Source organism: Ammospiza caudacuta, chromosome 20 (genome assembly GCF_027887145.1).
Source record: "Ammospiza caudacuta isolate bAmmCau1 chromosome 20, bAmmCau1.pri, whole genome shotgun sequence".
Lineage (NCBI taxonomy): Eukaryota > Metazoa > Chordata > Aves > Passeriformes > Passerellidae > Ammospiza > Ammospiza caudacuta.
In genome coordinates this window covers 1,396,619-1,412,578 of record NC_080612.1, presented here as the reverse complement: position 1 = coordinate 1,412,578, position 15,960 = coordinate 1,396,619, and the positions used below count along the sequence as shown (strand labels likewise).

Here is a 15,960-nt window from a genome sequence, read left to right as displayed (position 1 = left end):
GCTTGGGGGCAAGTGAAGGAAGAGGCTGTGGCGGGGGGGGGGGGGTGAAGGGAAGTGCGGGCAGGGACTGGTGGGGGCAGGGGGCGGGGTTAAGGTAAGAGCTGGGGAGGTTGAGGGCCGGGACCTGGGGGAGCAGGAACTGGAGGAGAGCCGGGGTTGGGGAGCATGTGGGCGGGGACCGGGGTGAGGGGGACGTAGAAGCTGGGATGAGAGGAGCCCGGGCTCCGTCGAAGGCACGGGCTGGGGTGCTCAGGTGCTGGGGGAGTGTTAGAAGAGGGTCTAGGGGGGTTTACGGGGCTTTGTGGGAGGCAAGGGCTGAGAACAGGGACTGGGCGGGGGAGTGAGGGGTGTCCTTTGCTGAATGGGGGACGGCCGGGGTGGAGGGTGCAGTACCACCGCCAGGGGCCGCCCTGCGCGTATTACCGGGGCCGCGTATGCGCACACGGAAATTTCCCCCCTCCTGGAACCAGCCGCTGACGCGGCGGCGGGAATATGGAGGCGGTGGCAGGGCTGGGCGGGTCGGTGCTGCCAGGCGCCCTCATCGTCCTCATGCTGGTCCTGCTGCTGGGGGTCGCGCTGCACCGCTCTGCTCCGCGGGAGACCCCCACCGCCCCGCAGGACGGTAAGTACCGTGCGGACAGTGGGGCACCGGGCAGCGCGGAGCGGAGCGTAGCTGAACCGTACCCACCGACCCCTCCCCTGCCGCAGAACCCAGGGCGAACGGGCACGCCAGGCCAGAGGAGCCGCGGAAGGCGAAGCCGGCGGCGAGGGCTCGCAGGGAGAAGCCGCACCAGCACAGCTTCGCACACCGGCTGCTGGTGGCTGCCCTCAAGGTACCGCGTGTGCACGGGGCCGGTGCCTTCCCGGTGCTGATGCCAGTGGCTCCTCGGTATCGGTGTCCCCCTCGATATTGGTGTCCCGCCGGTACCCCGTCCCCCCGCCCCCCCTTCCCCCCCTGCCGTTGTCCTGCCGGAGTCGGTGCAGGCATCCCTTTCGATGCTGGTGTCGTGCCTGTGCCGGTGTCCCTCTTCCCCCCCCCCCCCCCCCGGTGCTGGTGTCCTGCTGCTCCTCCCCATACCCTCCCGCGTCCTTCGTGACAACTCTCTGTCTGCAGGGCCACAGCAGCCCGGTCACCTGCCTGGACTTCAGCAGCAACGGCAAGTACCTGGCATCATGCTCTGAGGACCGCACGGTGCGGCTGTGGAGCATCCGGGACCTGGCAGGGCGGGACCACCGCTGCCTGCGCGTCAACATGGGGCTGGACCACGCCGAGCTCGTCCGCCTCAGCCCCGACTCACGGTATGGCCGGACCTTGTACTAGCACCGGGATGTCCTGCAGAGCCGCCAATCTCACGACCAAGCTGTGGTGGGATCAGTGGTGTTGCTCTGGGATGGGTGGAGGCAGCATCTCTCACTGGGTCATCACGATATCATTGACTTATGGCCTTTTCTGAGAGCAGCTGGCATTTAATCACAGAATCACAGTAGTTCGAGTTGGAGGGAACCTCTGGAGTTCGTCTAGTCCAGCTCCTGGTGGGTTAATGTGGTTTTCAGGGCAAATATCTCTGCGCACAGCTTGCTGCCCCCATGGAAGGTACCTGTTGACATCACTGCCAGCTGACAGTGCAGCTGGAATGTGCTGCTGAGTCTCTCCAGTGGTCAGGGGAGCTCTTGCTGGGTGGGAAATCTGGCAGAAGAATATCTTTTGGCTTTTTGGTCTCTTTCCGAAAGAAAAGAAGGGATCTTGTTTCCTGGTGTGGATAATAAATTTCATTCTTTTTCATTCAGTGTTGCAGTTGAGCCAACATAGGGAGAGAAGTTGGTGCCCTTGTAAATATTTTTACGTGGCAGCATATCCCTCTTCCCAGGTGCCCCTGAGTGACCTGGGCTGAGCTGGGGCTCAGAGCCTCTCCCTCCACAGGGCTTTTATTGTCTGGCTGGCCAATGCTGAGACCATTCGTGTCTACAAGATGACCAAGAAGGATGACGGCAGCTTCACCTTCACTGCGACTTCTGGGGACTTCCCAAAGAAGCACAAGGCTCCTGTCATTAACATAGGGATTGCAGAGACAGGTATGGAAATGAGCTGATCACCTCTCCAGTACAGCTTTGATTTCCTTGTGAAGCTGCTGGATTCAAAGTGTTAGAGTTTTTGGCGTTCTCAGGGCTGTGGACAGCACCAGTACTGAGCTTTGTAGTCTATTAGTTTTTTTTAACTTAATTTGCTGCCGACTGAACCAAAAGGTGTTGTTTTCACACCAATAATATCCCTGTAACCAGCTCCCCAATATGCACAGTTTCTTAATTTACATTTCCAGGGATGCTGTTGCAAAGAGGTCTGGTCTCAATATTGAGAGGATTGCTGTTCTCTGGGCTGCCGGTCTCTCTTTAACCAGTCAGAAATCTCTCTAGTGAGTTAATATGGTCTATCTTGAACTTCTGGGATCATCTAGAACAGAGATGGGGGTGGATGGGTGGAAATTACATTTTAGTGGTGAGGGCTTCATGGATTAATGTGTCAGGTATGTGCCAGTGGCAATTGGAAGCAGGTGGATGTGAGTTCACCTCTGTAATAGGAGAGCAGGAAAAATGTTAACTGAGACTGGAGCTGTGAAAGTGAAAACTTAAACCAAGTACCTGGAAGGTAAACAGGCAACTCCCTGCCTGGGCTGAGGTGGCAAAGGGGAAGTGGGAACAAGCAGCAGTCCAGCATGGGCACAACCAGCAATCATGGATCATGGTGTTGTGACTGGGATTCAGTTGCCTGTCTGCAGTCCACAGCTTGAAAGGTGCTTATCCTCAAGCTGATTTTGGGCATGCAGGTCAGATGAAGTGTTTGTTCTTGTTTGTGGCACAGCCCAGTGGGGCTGCATGTGGGGGTCCCAGCTCTGCTTGTGGTGCTCAGGGTTCTGAGTACAGGGCACACATGGGTTCAGTGCCTCCTGCCTGCTCAGGAGCCAGGGGAGTACTGAGGCATAACCAGGAGCTGAGTCTTGTGATACCGCTCTTTACCCTGTCTTAGGAGGCTGATACTCCCTGGATTTTGGTGCTGCTGCTGGTTTTCTCCAGCTGCAGGGAGAGGTTATCCTGGGGCTTCATTGAGTCTGTGTAGTGTTAGGTCTGGGGGCTCTCCTGATCTTTGCCTTTTTTTTCCCAGGGAAGTTTATCATGACAGCTTCCAGTGACACCACCATCCTGATCTGGAGCCCAAAGGGCGAAGTCCTGGCCAGCATTAACACCAACCAGATGAACAATGCCTATGCCACAGTGTCACCCTGTGGGAGGTGAGTGACAGGCAGGATTTCAGGCTGCTCCTTCGAACAGGGATAACATCAGTTCAGACCATTGGCAGTTAGTTGCTATTGTAATGTAACTTTCTGAGGGTTCCACAGTTTAAAAAGGTATTTTGACCTCCCAGGAGGTGGAGCTGATGTGGGGTCAAGCACTCTTGTTCTGTCATCTTGCCTCAGTGCTACTGTTCTGGTAACCTGAGAACAGCTTTGGCCTCACATTGCAGGGGTGGGACAGAGCAAATGGCTTATGCAAAGAAAACAGCATTTTGAACTTGTCTGTGACCTCTTAAAGGTTAATTATAAAAATAAAGGTTTTATTTCTGGGAGATCTGTTTTTTGGGGAAATCACTTGCTGCTGTTGGTTGATTTGCCTTGCTCCTGGCATGAGGAGGTTGGGGCTAAAAAGCATTTAGCTCTTCTACTTTGACCAGAGAGTTTCTCATTCCTGAGCTGTTCTGGTGTCCTTCCTTACTGTTCCCTTTACCAGCCAGGTTTCAGGGAAAAATTGAAATTAAGATGACCAGACTTGAGTGCAGGAGTCAGGACAGGTTTGCAGAGCTGTGGCCCTGCCTCGCTCAGGTTCTCTGTAAGAGGCAATCTGTGTGTCTGCTTATTCCTTCACACAGGTTTGTGGCATCCTGTGGCTTTACCCCTGATGTGAAGGTATGGGTGGTGTGTTTTAGCAAGAACGGAGACTTCAGGGAGGTGACCAGGGCTTTTGAGTTGAAGGGCCACACTGCTGGTGTACAATCCTTTTCCTTCTCCAACGACTCAAGGAGGTATGTGTGTGTTACTTGCTCTTAGTTACTGTAAGGACATGTAAGCTCATCTCTTTCAGTGTTCACCAGCTGCACCACTGAGCTGCAGGGGGTAAAACACTGCTCTGGGGAGCCAAATCTGGCCACCCTGCTTATAGGAATCTCATGTGGTTTAACAAGACCAAGTGCTGATGCTGCACCTGGATCAGTGTGGAGACAGATAGGCATGCCAACCCTCTCCCTTGGAGAGGTATCCCTTGAATAAGTTATGATAAGATCTTCTCAAACCCTCCTGGACAGAGAAATCCTCTTTGGTCATGGTGAGTTCCCAGCATGCTTTGGAAGCCCATGTAAATTTGTTGGGACCGATTGGTTTTTCCCCTTTGTACCACTCCCAGTTTTCCCCATAAAAACCCCTGCTGCTGCCCCGTTCAGGGGGGAGCTGCTATCCCTGGCCTCCTTGGCAGGGTGCTGGAATAAAGGCTACCCCTGTGGAATAACCACACGATGCTCCTGTCTCTTTGTCCCTGTGTGGGCCAGGGTACACTTAGCAAGGCAGAGCTGAAATCACTGCTCAGAGCTGAATTGCCTGCCCCTTGCTGAGGTTACCCAGCAGTTGAAGGACTGCCTGAGACTCCTAGAAAATTGTCTCTTGTGGCATCTCTCTCTGGGAAGATTGCGGCATCCAGGCTGAGCCATCAGACTCCTGACTGGCTGCCCAAACAGAGCAGGGCAACCCCCAGTATCCAAGATGGGGATGAACAGACTGAGAGCAGCCTGGGGGTGCTTGTGAGTGAGAAGTGGACATGACCCAGCTCAGAAACTCCTCTGGGTTGATCCCACAGCGCGTGGGTAACAAGGGAGAGTGGAATTCTGCCCCTCTGCTCCACTCTCAGGTAAGACCCCACTTGCAGAGCTGCCTCCAGTTCTCCAGCACAGGAAGGACTTGGAGCTGCTGGAGTGAGTCTAGTGGAGACACCAACATGATCAGAGGGATGGAGCAGCTCTGGTATGAGGAAAGGCTGAGAGAATTGGAATTGCTTAGCCTGGAAAACAGAAGGCTTCAGGTTATGTAATTGTGGTTTTCTAGGACCTGAAGGGAACTGACAAGAAAGATGGGAGAGAGATTATTTACAGGGGCCTGGAGTGACAAGATAAGGGGGATTGGTTTCAGACTGATAGAGAGTGGGTTAAGTGGGATATTAGGAAGGAAGGCTTGGTTGTGAGGATGGTGAGGCCCTGCCACAGGTTGCCCAGAGAAGATGTGGCTGCCCCATCCCAGGAAGTGTTCAAGGCTGTGTTGGAGCAGCCTGGTCTAGTGGTAGGCTTTTTTGCTTTGGAAAAAGAACCGAGACTGTATCTGTGTATAGACTCACACTTCCCAAGAGATACTCTGCCCTGTCCATGAACCAGGAATCCTCTGTGGAGGTTAAGAGGTGCCACCCTTTTTCCATGCACTCACTGTGCTCTCTTGGCTGCAGGATGGCGACCGTGTCAAAGGATGGCACATGGAAGTTCTGGGACACAGATGTGGAGTACAAGAAGCAGCAGGACCCACACCTGCTTCTGACAGGGCAGTGTGCAGTGCTGGAGCCATGCCGCATTGCTCTGTCCCCTGACGGCCGCACGGTCGCTGTGGCGAGCGGCACAGACATTGTGGTGTACAACACACGGCGCGGTGAGGAGGAGGAGCGTTTTCTTGGTGTGCACAGCCACTGTATCACAGACCTTGCGTTTGATACCACTGGCCGCTATGTCGTGTCCTGTGGGGACCGCGCTATCTGTGTCCTCCACAACACTGCCGGGCACCGTGCCGTGGTGGAGGAGATGGAGGCCATGCTGAAAAAAACTGGGAACAAAGCCACGCAGGAGAGGCTGGAGCAGCAGATCTCCAGTGCTCGCAAAGCATTGGCTGCCATCTATGGCAAGAAGCACTAAGCTACCTGTAAAGCAGGAGGCAACTGTGCTCTGCCTTGGAGATGTTTTGTTTTGTTTTGTTGTTTTGTTTTGGTTTTTTTTTTTAGTAACTGTGAACAGCAGTAATAAAAGAGTGCCCAGGTCCTTCCTTGCGTGCTGTGTGATAGGTGGGACAGGGCTGGGGACAGTGGCGTCTCCCAGTGTCACACTCCACACTCTTGTGTTGTTTTCCTCCCGGGCTTCGATCATCAGTATCCTATGAAATCGATTGCTAAGCCAATGCCTACGAGTTCTCCTGAGCTTAGAAACGGGAGTTGTGTGGATTTGGGGTAGGTTTTTTGATTGGTTGTTTTTTTTTTTTTTTCAAGAGAGCTGCCAAAGCTCAGTGTTGATGCTAAACGGTGGGGACTCTGCTTCAGGGAACGGGGCAGTGCGGTAACGGTGCAGCATTCCCCCGGCCCGGGATCTCAGGGTGATCTCACGGTAGTGTGCGGCGGGACCTGCCCCAAAGGAAGATGGCGGTGCACTGTCGCCTCGCCTGCGCGTCGTTTCCGTGCCCACTGTAGGGCGTCTATGCCTGCGCAGGCGCAGCAGCCGGGGCGTGTCGGGCGTGGTGACGCAGGAAGCGCAGCGCGCGGGCGGGCCACGCAGGGCGCGTGCGCGGGGCCGGGTGCGCCGGCGGGTGCGGCGGGGCCGGTGCTGCGGGGCTGCGCGCGCCATGTCGGGGCGCTCGGTGCGGGCCGAGACCCGCAGCCGCGCCAAAGATGACATCAAGAAGGTGATGGCAGCCATCGAGCGCGTCCGCAGATGGTGAGGGCGGGCCCGCAGGGGGGGAGGGCCTTGCCACCCGCGCGCAGCCAATCACCGCACCGCGGGGTGCGACTCGAGAGTGCGCGCCCAACCAGCGGGTGCGGGCGGAGGGGCGGCAGCCAATGGGAGCGTGGCGGGGAGGGAAGCGACTGTGAAGGGCGGTTGGCCCAGCCAATCATAGTGCGGGGGGCAGGGGGGAGTGCTGCGCGGTGCTGAGCTGACGCTCCTCTGGGCCAACCGGAGCGTGGCGGGATGGCGGGGTTTGTTGCCATGGTGCCCCAGGCCCGGTCCGGTCCGTCAGCGTTGTGTCCCGCAGGGAGAAGAAGTGGGTGACGGTGGGCGACACGTCTCTGCGGATATTCAAGTGGGTGCCAGTGGCGGACAGTAAGGAGGTGGGTACCGCTGGTGGAGATGGGCCGGGAGCCACCGCCCACAGCCAGCCTAGCTCCCTTAACAACCCCCCTTAAGCTGAGCTCTGAGCCTCCCCCAGCCCTACCGACCACCGAAGCACCCCGAGCCACCTCCGAGCCCCCCAGTTCTTCCGGACGCCACCAAACCCCCTTGTGTCCCCTCCAAGTCGACCCCTGAGCCCTCCCCAAGCCAGCACCTGAGCCCTCCCAGCCCTGCTGAGCACCTTTGAGGCCCGACCGAGTCCCTCCTGCCCTATCGAGATCCCCCGAGTGCCTCTAAGCCCTTGATCCCTCTCCAAGCCGACCCCCGAACCCCACCCTTCTGAAGGCCCATGAGCTCCTGTCAGGCCTTCTTGGGCAACCCCCAGCCCCAAAGAGCCCTTTCAGCCAACCTGATCCTCCCCTGAACTATCGAATCCCCTGAGCTCTCTTCAGACCCCTCCTGCTTCTGCTTGACTTCTCCAAGGATTTGCTTTACTTGGTGACATTCCTAGATGGGCATCAGCTCCTCCTCTCTTTCCTGATTCCCAGTCCCTTCATAGATGGAGTTTTGCCTCTCACTTAGGAATGTGCCCCCAAAGCCAAGGGAAGAGGCCAGCTTGAGCACATCCCTCTGGGCATCTGGAGACAGAAAGGGGAATGGCTCCTCTGGAGCAGCATATGTTTCTCTGACATTGTGTTTGTGCTTTTCTTTCTCTCCTCAAGAAAGAGAAATCCAAATCGAGTAGCAGCACGGCCCGAGAAGCCAATGGCTTCCCAGCTGACACCTCTGCCAACTCCTCCCTCCTTCTGGAGTTCCAAGGTGGGTCTGGGCTGAGCTGCCTTCAACGTGGGGAAAGACTCCAAGGCTGTACAGCAGCTGGGACATTGTTGGTTCTGTGTGCTGCCAATATGGAGAAGAGCAGTGCTTGCCCCTGAGCACTGGCATGGAGTGGAGAACAGTGAGGTTGAGCTGTGGAGTTGGGCTGATCCACTTCTGGATTGTCCCTGTCCAAACTGTTCATTTTTGCTGTTAGAGAGTCTTAATGGGCTGTTTCTGGTATCTTCTGTGGGAAGCTTCACAGCCAACTGGAGAAGTGGGGTTTCCTGATCCCCCCTTTCCATGCTCTGCTGGGGAGAGGCCAATAGCCACCTGCAGCCAAGCTTGCTTTTCCCAAAGTTACTTCCATGGACCTTAGGGTGAAGGGGCAAAGGCTGTCCCTGGCCTTGCTCTTGGTCTAGGCATTGTGGTGCAGCCAGGAGAGGTTTCAGCAGCGCCAGACTTGCTGCTGAGGTAGTGTACACATCTGCCCAGCACCTGCTCTGTCTGTGGCTAAGGAAAATTTGCGGGCGCTCCCAGATGTGGTGGGGTTATGTTGCAGGTCTGCACTTTGGCAAGGTGTGTGCCAGGCCTGCTTCTTCAATGGTGCTGAGCATTATTCCTTGTGTTGCTTCACAGAGGAGGAACAAAACCGTGGTACACAGCAGGAGATTCCTGCCCTTGGATGCCCAGGGCCCTCCCAAGCTGCAGATGTGGGGTTTGGCAGTGCTCATTCTCATTCCCAGGGCAGGAACATTCCCTCTCCCATGGCCAGTTGTGTATATGATTCCCACTGTGTTCTGGAGGACTCAGTCCTGTGCCTGACAGCCCTTAGGCTGATGTGGAACAGTGAATCCCCTGTTTAACTCTCTGACTGTGCTCTGCCTTCTCAGCAAGACCCCGGCTTCCAGTGCCGCCCTGAGCTGCCTGTGCCCCTGCGTCAAGGTGCTCTTTTTCACCAGGTGCTGTTTCTGCAGATGAGAACAGCAACCAGAGCTCCCTGTCTGATGTATACCAGCTCAAGGTGGACAGCAGTCCCAACTCCAGCCCCAGTCCTCAACAGAGTGAGTCCATGAGTCCTGCCCACACATCTGACTTCCGCACAGACGACTCACAGCCTCCTACCCTGGGGCAGGAGACCCTGGAAGGTGGGTGCTGGGCTGAGAAGGGAGGAGGCAGATGGGTGGGATCAGGGAACGTGGTGGTTCAGTGGGTGGCCATGGCACTGCTGGAAGCTGACAGGGCATTGGGGACTTCTTTAGCTAGGTGTTCTGTCCTCGGTCAGCACTGACCTGGGTGCGAGGTGTGCATTTTTGTTGACCCACCTGTTCTCCCCAGAGCCCTCCCTGCCTTCCTCAGAAGTGGCAGATGAGCCTCCCACTCTCACAAAGGAAGAGCCAGTCCCCCTTGAGACTCAGGTAAGAGAAGGAGGATTCAAACCATCTCTAAATGTGCATGGACCTAGATTGGCCCTTTGACCATTGTTCCTGCTTCTTGTAGCAGAAGCATCTTGGTGGATGGACTTGCTCTGCAGTCCCGAAGTGCCCCTGGGAGCTCCCAGAACCTCCTGGTTTCCTGAGCTTTAGTCTTTATTCCTTGGTTCAGATCAAGTGTTGGAGTGTGAGGGAAGGATATGGGGATGTGGGAAAATGACAGTTCTGGCAGGCTGCAGGGCTGGAGTGGGTTGCCATTCCTGGTGCCCTGGGGCCTGTGCATGGGTGACAGCCTGGGCTGTCCCCATAGTGTGACACAGCCTTGTCTAGGTGTGAATAGCTCAGTGTCACTGCCTGTGACCTCTGGCTCTTGCAGGTAACTGAAGAGGATGAGGACTCTGGTGCGCCACCTCTGAAGAGATTTTGTGCTGACCAGAACTCTGTGTGCCACACAGCCTCAGAGAGCTAACCTGCCTGGCCCGGCACCTTCGCCAGCCCCTTGCAGAGCCACCTGGCCCCCCAGGACCAGTGCTTCCCTCCAGCCTGCCCCTTCCCCAGTGTCGGGGCTCCCACCACTCGCATCAAGTGCGCCCTGCCCTGCCCTATCCTGCCCTGCCCGATGGATGGGGCTGCTGCCAGTACCTGCAAATTTGCCTCTATTTATTGGCTCTCTCTCTCCCTGCTCCCTGCCCCTAGAGCTGGGGCTCTCTGCTGGGTGGGCTGCATGTGGAGGGGGGTTCTCCATGGGGCTCCCTGCTCTCCATGGTCCCCAGGACACTTGGCAGATGCTGTTTGCCTGCTTGTGGCTCCCCTGCCTGCCCTTCCCCTGGGTGCTGGGAACAGGAGAGGCACTTTCCACCTGCTCCAGGTGATGTGTTCACTCGGTTGTGGGAGCAGGTGATGATGGGTGTGGGGGGCAGTGAGGGAGCGGCCAGCAGGGACCCACTGGGACGCTGTGCAATAAGCTGCTAGTGTAAGCCATTCATGCTGGGAGAGAGGGGAGCGCTTTCCCCTCCCAGAGGGGGGACCGGCCTCGGCTCTGCCTCGGGGCACAACTCCAGCCGAGTGGAATTTGCAGTCCCCCGGGAGCCTGCAGAGCAGGAGGAGCCGCTGCCCTATGCTGGAGGGCCTTGCCCCGGCCTAGGTACCCGCTATCTCCGAGGTGGGAAAGGAAGCAGCAGGGTGCTGGAGCTCCCGGGAAGCGCTCCCGCCCTGGGGCTCTGCCGCCTCCCAATACCCGCTGCCCCCCTAGCCCCAACTCTCCCCCCACTGCCACTGCATGTCCCGCCGAGTCTGTGATCGAGCCTGGTGAAGCTGGAGGCGCGGCCGCGCGTGGAAGTGGAAAGTTATTTTAGCACTGAATAGAATATTTTTAAAATTAAACTTTGAAATACAGATGCAGAGCACGATGTCGGCCGAGTGGGGAGGGACCGCGTGGGAAGAGAAGTTTCTTCCAAACGGAGCCCTGTGCCGGCACTCGCCGCCTGCGGCGCCCACAGAGCCGGCCCGGAGCCCGATTCCCCGGGAAGTTCGGTCAGCGCCCGGTCCCCGTTCTCCACACTTTCCTCCCTGCCGGTCGCCGGCGCTGTCTGGAGCGGCGGAGGACGGCCCCGAGACGAGGCGGCACTGGCGCCCGGCGGGGCCGGCCGGGGGCGGGTGGGGAGGGAAGAGGAGCCCGGGACGGCCCCTCAGCCCTGCGCAGCGGCTCCGACCGTGGCCCCGGCCCGGGGCTTTGCCCGCTCCGCAGCCGCCCCCGCCCACCCCAGGGACTCTGCCCGCGGGGCGGGGCTCTTCGCCCTCAGGTACCGCGGGGGCCGGGAAAAATCGGCCGCGACTTCCGGAGGCGGGGATGTGGTTTCGACGTGACTTCAGAGTAGTGCCAGACCGCCCAAGCAATTCCCATCGTTACGCCGCGGCCTCCGCACCAAGCCCGCTCAGACCTGACTGCCCTTGTAATAAATTATTTTAATTTTCACTTTCATTATCCAGTGTTTCCTTTTTCCCAAGTTTTCTTGATCCCGATATTGCGTGTATGCCCTTCTCTTCATGTCCAGTGAAGGGTAGTGGAGCTAGGGAATGGTCTGGAGCACGTTTGATAAGGAGCAGCTGAAGAACCTGGGAGACTCAGTCTGGAGAAAAGGAGGCTCAAGGGGGACCTTCTTGCTCTGCAGGACTCCCTGACAGGAGAGTGCAAGCAAGGTGAGGTTGGGTTCTGCTCCCACAGAACAAGGAGTGGCATGAGGGGAAACAATCTTGAGTTTTCTCAGGAGAGATTTAGGTTGAACATCAGGGAAAAGTTTCTTCAGTGAAAGGGTTCTCCAGCTCTGGCACAGGCTGCCCAGGCCACTGATAGAATCACTACCTGGGGAGGGATTTAACAGATGTGTAAATGTGGCACGAGGGGAGGGACGTGGGTTAGTGGTGGTCTTGGCAGTGCTGTGGGACCAATTGGACTCCATGGTCTCAGAAAGGTTTCCTAACCCTAACAATTCTATGATAATCATGATTTTAATAATATTTCAGGATCATGATTGCCAGCCAAGAGAGGCAGCTGCCGATTAATTTGACCACAAACTATCCTGATGTGTTGGTAGTTATTGGGAAAACGCTTTTAGGAAAGAGTTCCAGAAAGAAGAAGTCTAGCAATCAGAAAGCAGAAAAAGTCTTTTCCATAGCAGCAGCGTGCATTGCTGAATTCAGGAGGAGGAATTTTGAGAATGGAGAGTGAGGACAGAAATGACTTCTGGGAGCATGGCATTTGTGGAGACATAGAGACGAGCCTCAGGGATTGCACTGGCAGAAGAAAGGCTCATCCATACTTTGCACGGATGCAGCAGGGGAGTAACCTGCTGCTTTTTGTTAAAACATGGAGCTGTTGAGGCCCGGAGCTGGGAGGTGCAGCCACAAAGTTGCACCGCTGCAGCTTAACCACTGATTTGTTTTATAGGTCTGGCACGTTGGTTTATCCTGTGACTTCCAGAGAAGCTCCTGAATTCCTGAGAAAGAAAAACTGTGTCAAGTGCTGCAAAGAGAATGGACTGACCCCCAAGAGAGCTCAGCTGAGTTTTGATGGGGGAGCAAAAGAGACTCCTCCAAACATCCAAGAGCACAACATCCAAGATACTGTGGTCAGGTTTATAAAGAAAGATGAAGTGCTGGTTGGGGAGGTCCTGGGTTTCACACAGGCAACACATATTGAATTTAAGGAATACAGTACAAAGAGTAGCTTGTAATACATCAGAAAAAACTTTCCTAAATACGTCTCTGCCTTTGCAAACACTGAGGGTGGATATTTATTTTTTGGTGTGGATGACAACAGTAAAGTCACTGGGACCCACAGTAATATGGAGAAAGTAGCTTTAGAACAAACAGTAGCTGATGCCATCAGCTCAATGTGTGCCCATCACTTCTGTGGCTCTGGGGCTGGCGTGCAGATCCAGGTGTGTCATAGACATTTTTTCATAGAAATCCCTTCTTTGGGATTTGTGCATCTTCTGGGAAGCAAAGGCCCCAGAAGAAGAATGTAAACAATTGTTATCGGCTGCTGTGAAATGTAGCAGGTGCTCCTGTGATTGGATCACGTTCCGTGTTTACAATTGGGGGCCAATCACAGGACCAAGCTTGGGGACAGATTCCCTGGACACAGAACTTTGTTATTCATTCTTTTCTATTCTATTCTTAGCTTAGCAGCCTCTACAAATTCTCTCCTTATTCTTTTTAGTATAGTTATAATGTATTATATATCATATATCAATAAATCCAGCCTTCTGATCATCAAACAAGATTCTTGTCCTTCTCTCTCACCATGAAGACCTCTTCAGGTCACTGTAATACAGGTGCACATCCTGGGTGTTTATGACCAAGCAGGCTGTTCACAGGGCTATGCCTGTGCCATGCACATTGAGTCATCTGGCTGCACTGTGCTCGATGGTGACCCCGAATTCTGGATGGTGCTGGGCACTATCAGGGAGGAGAGTGTAGGGAGCTGGGCACTGACTAAAAGACTGAGCAGCCGGAAATGGATGGAGCTCATGACAGCTGCAGACCCAGATAAATAAAACCCGCATTTATGTTAGCATCAACTTCATTTCTGTGTTCTGCTGCAAACATTCAGGAGGAAAGATCAACTTCTTTTCAGGGTGTTCTCACCACACCTAGAAAGGGCCATTTGACCCATGCCCAGCCACAGGCACTGGGATGATGGTGCAGTTACTGGCCTGCAGTGGCACCTCTATCCCTGAACTCATTCAGCAGGACTTCTTGAAGCACTCTCAATTGTAGAATCATGGAGTGGTTTGGGTTGGAACACAACTGCCCACAAGACACTGGGTTGCCAGGCTTTCCTTCATATGGAAAAGGGTCATCAATTTGTGGTTAGGCGCTGTAATCCAAAAATGGGATTCTGCCTCCTAAACTTGTGAATATCAGAGGATTCCTTCCAGATGAAATCTGCCAGGCTTTGGCTGGCCTTGGACTCCTGGGGGCTGTGTCTCAACTGTCCCTGAGACAGAGGGTTGCAAGGCTTTCCTTCCTCTGGAAAAGAGCTAACATTCACAGTCACACTCCTGTGGTAGATAGGGATAGGCGCTTCAGAAGATTACACGATGTCACGGAAAGCCAGGACCCCCTGTTCCCCTAAGATAAGAGATTACCCTAGGAGTGTGGCCCCACTAACAGTAGTGCTAGTAACTTTCCATTCCTTACCCAGTAATTTTCCATTCCTTACTAACCATAGATAATAAGGACAGACCCCCTTTTGACGTAGAGAACCCCTTAGACTATAAAACCCCACAAGAAGAAGTAATAAACGCCTTTTGACCATCCACCATATTGGTGTCTGCGTGTGTCATTGGCCCGAGCGACCCTGGAGAGTTTGGGTCGCCGTGCTGTTCCTCAGAACCAGGTCGCCTTGCCTGTCACCAGAAGGCAGCACACTCCTGGGGCTAAAAGTGGGATTCTGCCTCCTAAAATTGTGAACATTGGAGGATTGTTACAAGATGAAAGCTGCCACGAGTTATGGCTCTGGCTGGCTTTGGGCTCCTGGCAGCTGCCTCTGAACTGCTCCTGAGATACTGAGTTGCTGGGTTAGGTGCAGTTGTAAGGGGTAATGGTTAGGGTAGTTAAAAATGGTAAATTTTCTTATGTTTTATACATATATATATATATATATGAATAATTTTTATAAACATTGATTTCCAAATGCAACCCTTTATCTACTGTTTTATATGCAGGATCTTAAGAGTATAAGAAATTCTAAATATGCATATTATCTTAATACACAGCGTTTGAAAATACAAATGTACCTTTTGTATATATAATTTAAAATAAAGAAAGGGCTTGAAAATGGGAGAAAATATGATCTCTATGAAGGCAATAAAGATAGCTCTGTCTATTCAAGCAAAAAGCATGTTGTGTGTCATTCCAAAACAGTGATATCTTGGTTGGGACTTAAATCGCTGCTGCCACCTCACTGCTGCCACCTGGTGATAACTACGAGGTACTGCGCATATATGCTATTTAGTGACTCAGTAGTGTCACCTGCAGACTAAAAGCAGTACTGCAACTAAGAAATGGGCATACGTGCCATGACCTAAACGACTCACTGCGGCCACCTGCAGCTAAAAAGCAGTGCTGCAACTAAGAAATCCTCGCACAGACAGTGAGTGACTCGTTGAAGTGTCACTGAGGCGCTTTCCATGCCTACCGCTGCCTCCTGCTGGCCCTGGTGCACATGTGGTGCCTGGGAGCACCAGGTGTGGAACCCAGCTGCAGTGGCAGTGGCTGAGGAGGGTTGTAGTGAGCCAAATGAGGAAAGAGGGCTCTTGCCATGTGCTGTTGGGCTTTGGCTGCAGGAAGTCACATGACTTGAAGGGCTTGGAGCACAAGCCCTGCGAGGAAACACTGAGGGAGCTGGGGTTGTTTAGGCTGGAGGAAAGGGGACTCAGAGGTGACTTTATCATTCTCTGCAACTACCTGAAACAGGGTTGTCGTCAGGTGGGGGGATAGTCTATTTTTCCAGGCAACAACCGACAGAATGAGAGGACACATTCTTAAACTGTGCCAAGGGAAACTTAGGTGGGATGTTAGGAAAAAGCTTTTTACTGAAAGAATGATAAAGAACTGAAATCGTCTGCCCAGGGAGGTGGTGGAGTCACCATCCCTGGGCACGTTTAAAAAAAAGATTGGATGTGGCACTGAGTGCCGTGGTTTAGTTGAGGTGGTTTTAGGGAATGGGTTGGACTAGATGATCTTAAAGGTCTCTTCCAACCTAGTGATTCTGTGATTCTGTGATGATAATGTGCTCAAGATGGTAGAGGAGTCAGGAATTGGCATCAATCCACTCTCAAGATGGCGAGCATGACAGGAAGTCACGTGCCGTAACAATCAACATGGTGGATCCAGAACAAACTCGTAGTGCTACTCTCAAGATGGTGAGAATTTACCAGAAATTGCATCACACCGCACTCAAGATGGCAATAATGGCCAGAAGTCACTACAGGTACACTCAAGATGGTGGTACGGGCATGTGAGTCAAGATAT

The 15,960-nt window shown here is 54.1% G+C and overlaps 3 protein-coding genes across 6 annotated transcripts; all 3 read left to right on the top strand.

The window, feature by feature from the left end:
• The first annotated feature begins 444 nt into the window (after positions 1–444).
• On the top strand, positions 445–6,106 carry TBL2 (transducin beta like 2). 2 transcript variants are annotated; one of them, XM_058817797.1, is made up of 7 exons: positions 445–622; positions 709–833; positions 1,115–1,299; positions 1,922–2,073; positions 3,158–3,284; positions 3,920–4,072; positions 5,533–6,106. In XM_058817797.1, exons 1-7 carry the CDS (start codon positions 493–495, stop codon positions 5,987–5,989), a joined length of 1,329 nt encoding a protein of 442 aa, XP_058673780.1. In that variant the 5' UTR covers positions 445–492; the 3' UTR covers positions 5,990–6,106. The 2 variants fall into 2 exon arrangements, with proteins under 2 accessions (XP_058673780.1, XP_058673781.1); XM_058817798.1 differs by lacking the exons at positions 445–622; positions 709–833; positions 1,115–1,299 and adding an exon at positions 1,461–1,533 and having other exon boundaries at positions 1,789–2,073.
• A 528-nt stretch (positions 6,107–6,634) lies between these two features.
• Positions 6,635–12,467, top strand: BCL7B (BAF chromatin remodeling complex subunit BCL7B). 3 transcript variants are annotated; one of them, XR_009275545.1, is made up of 7 exons: positions 6,635–6,778; positions 7,095–7,170; positions 7,894–7,990; positions 8,950–9,135; positions 9,326–9,405; positions 10,817–11,619; positions 12,368–12,467. XR_009275545.1 is itself a non-coding variant. In XM_058817714.1 (6 exons), exons 1-6 carry the CDS (start codon positions 6,687–6,689, stop codon positions 9,887–9,889), a joined length of 609 nt encoding a protein of 202 aa, XP_058673697.1. In that variant the 5' UTR covers positions 6,635–6,686; the 3' UTR covers positions 9,890–11,045. The 3 variants fall into 3 exon arrangements, 2 of the variants coding, with proteins under 2 accessions (XP_058673697.1, XP_058673696.1); XM_058817714.1 differs by lacking the exon at positions 12,368–12,467 and having other exon boundaries at positions 8,965–9,135; positions 9,797–11,045; XM_058817713.1 differs by lacking the exon at positions 12,368–12,467 and having other exon boundaries at positions 9,797–11,045.
• On the top strand, positions 11,948–14,510 carry LOC131566668 (schlafen family member 12-like). Its single transcript, XM_058818025.1, is given in 4 exon segments — positions 11,948–12,102; positions 12,104–12,253; positions 12,368–12,944; positions 13,257–14,510. Coding segments are annotated over 4 exon segments (1,104 nt in total). The 3' UTR covers positions 13,479–14,510.
• Positions 14,511–15,960: the final 1,450 nt, after the last annotated feature.

Coding starts and splice junctions, on each gene's coding strand:
- BCL7B (XM_058817713.1), top strand. CDS start 6,687: ATGTCGGGGCGCTCGGTGCGGGCCGAGACCCGCAGCCGCGCCAAAGAT. Junction 7,171..7,893: donor CAGTGGCGGACAGTAAGGAG/GTGGGTACCGCT, acceptor TCTCTCCTCAAG/AAAGAGAAATCCAAATCGAG. Junction 7,991..8,949: donor CCTCCTTCTGGAGTTCCAAG/GTGGGTCTGGGC, acceptor CTTTTTCACCAG/GTGCTGTTTCTGCAGATGAG.
- TBL2 (XM_058817797.1), top strand. CDS start 493: ATGGAGGCGGTGGCAGGGCTGGGCGGGTCGGTGCTGCCAGGCGCCCTC. Junction 623..708: donor CCCCACCGCCCCGCAGGACG/GTAAGTACCGTG, acceptor CCCCTGCCGCAG/AACCCAGGGCGAACGGGCAC. Junction 4,073..5,532: donor TTCTCCAACGACTCAAGGAG/GTATGTGTGTGT, acceptor TCTTGGCTGCAG/GATGGCGACCGTGTCAAAGG.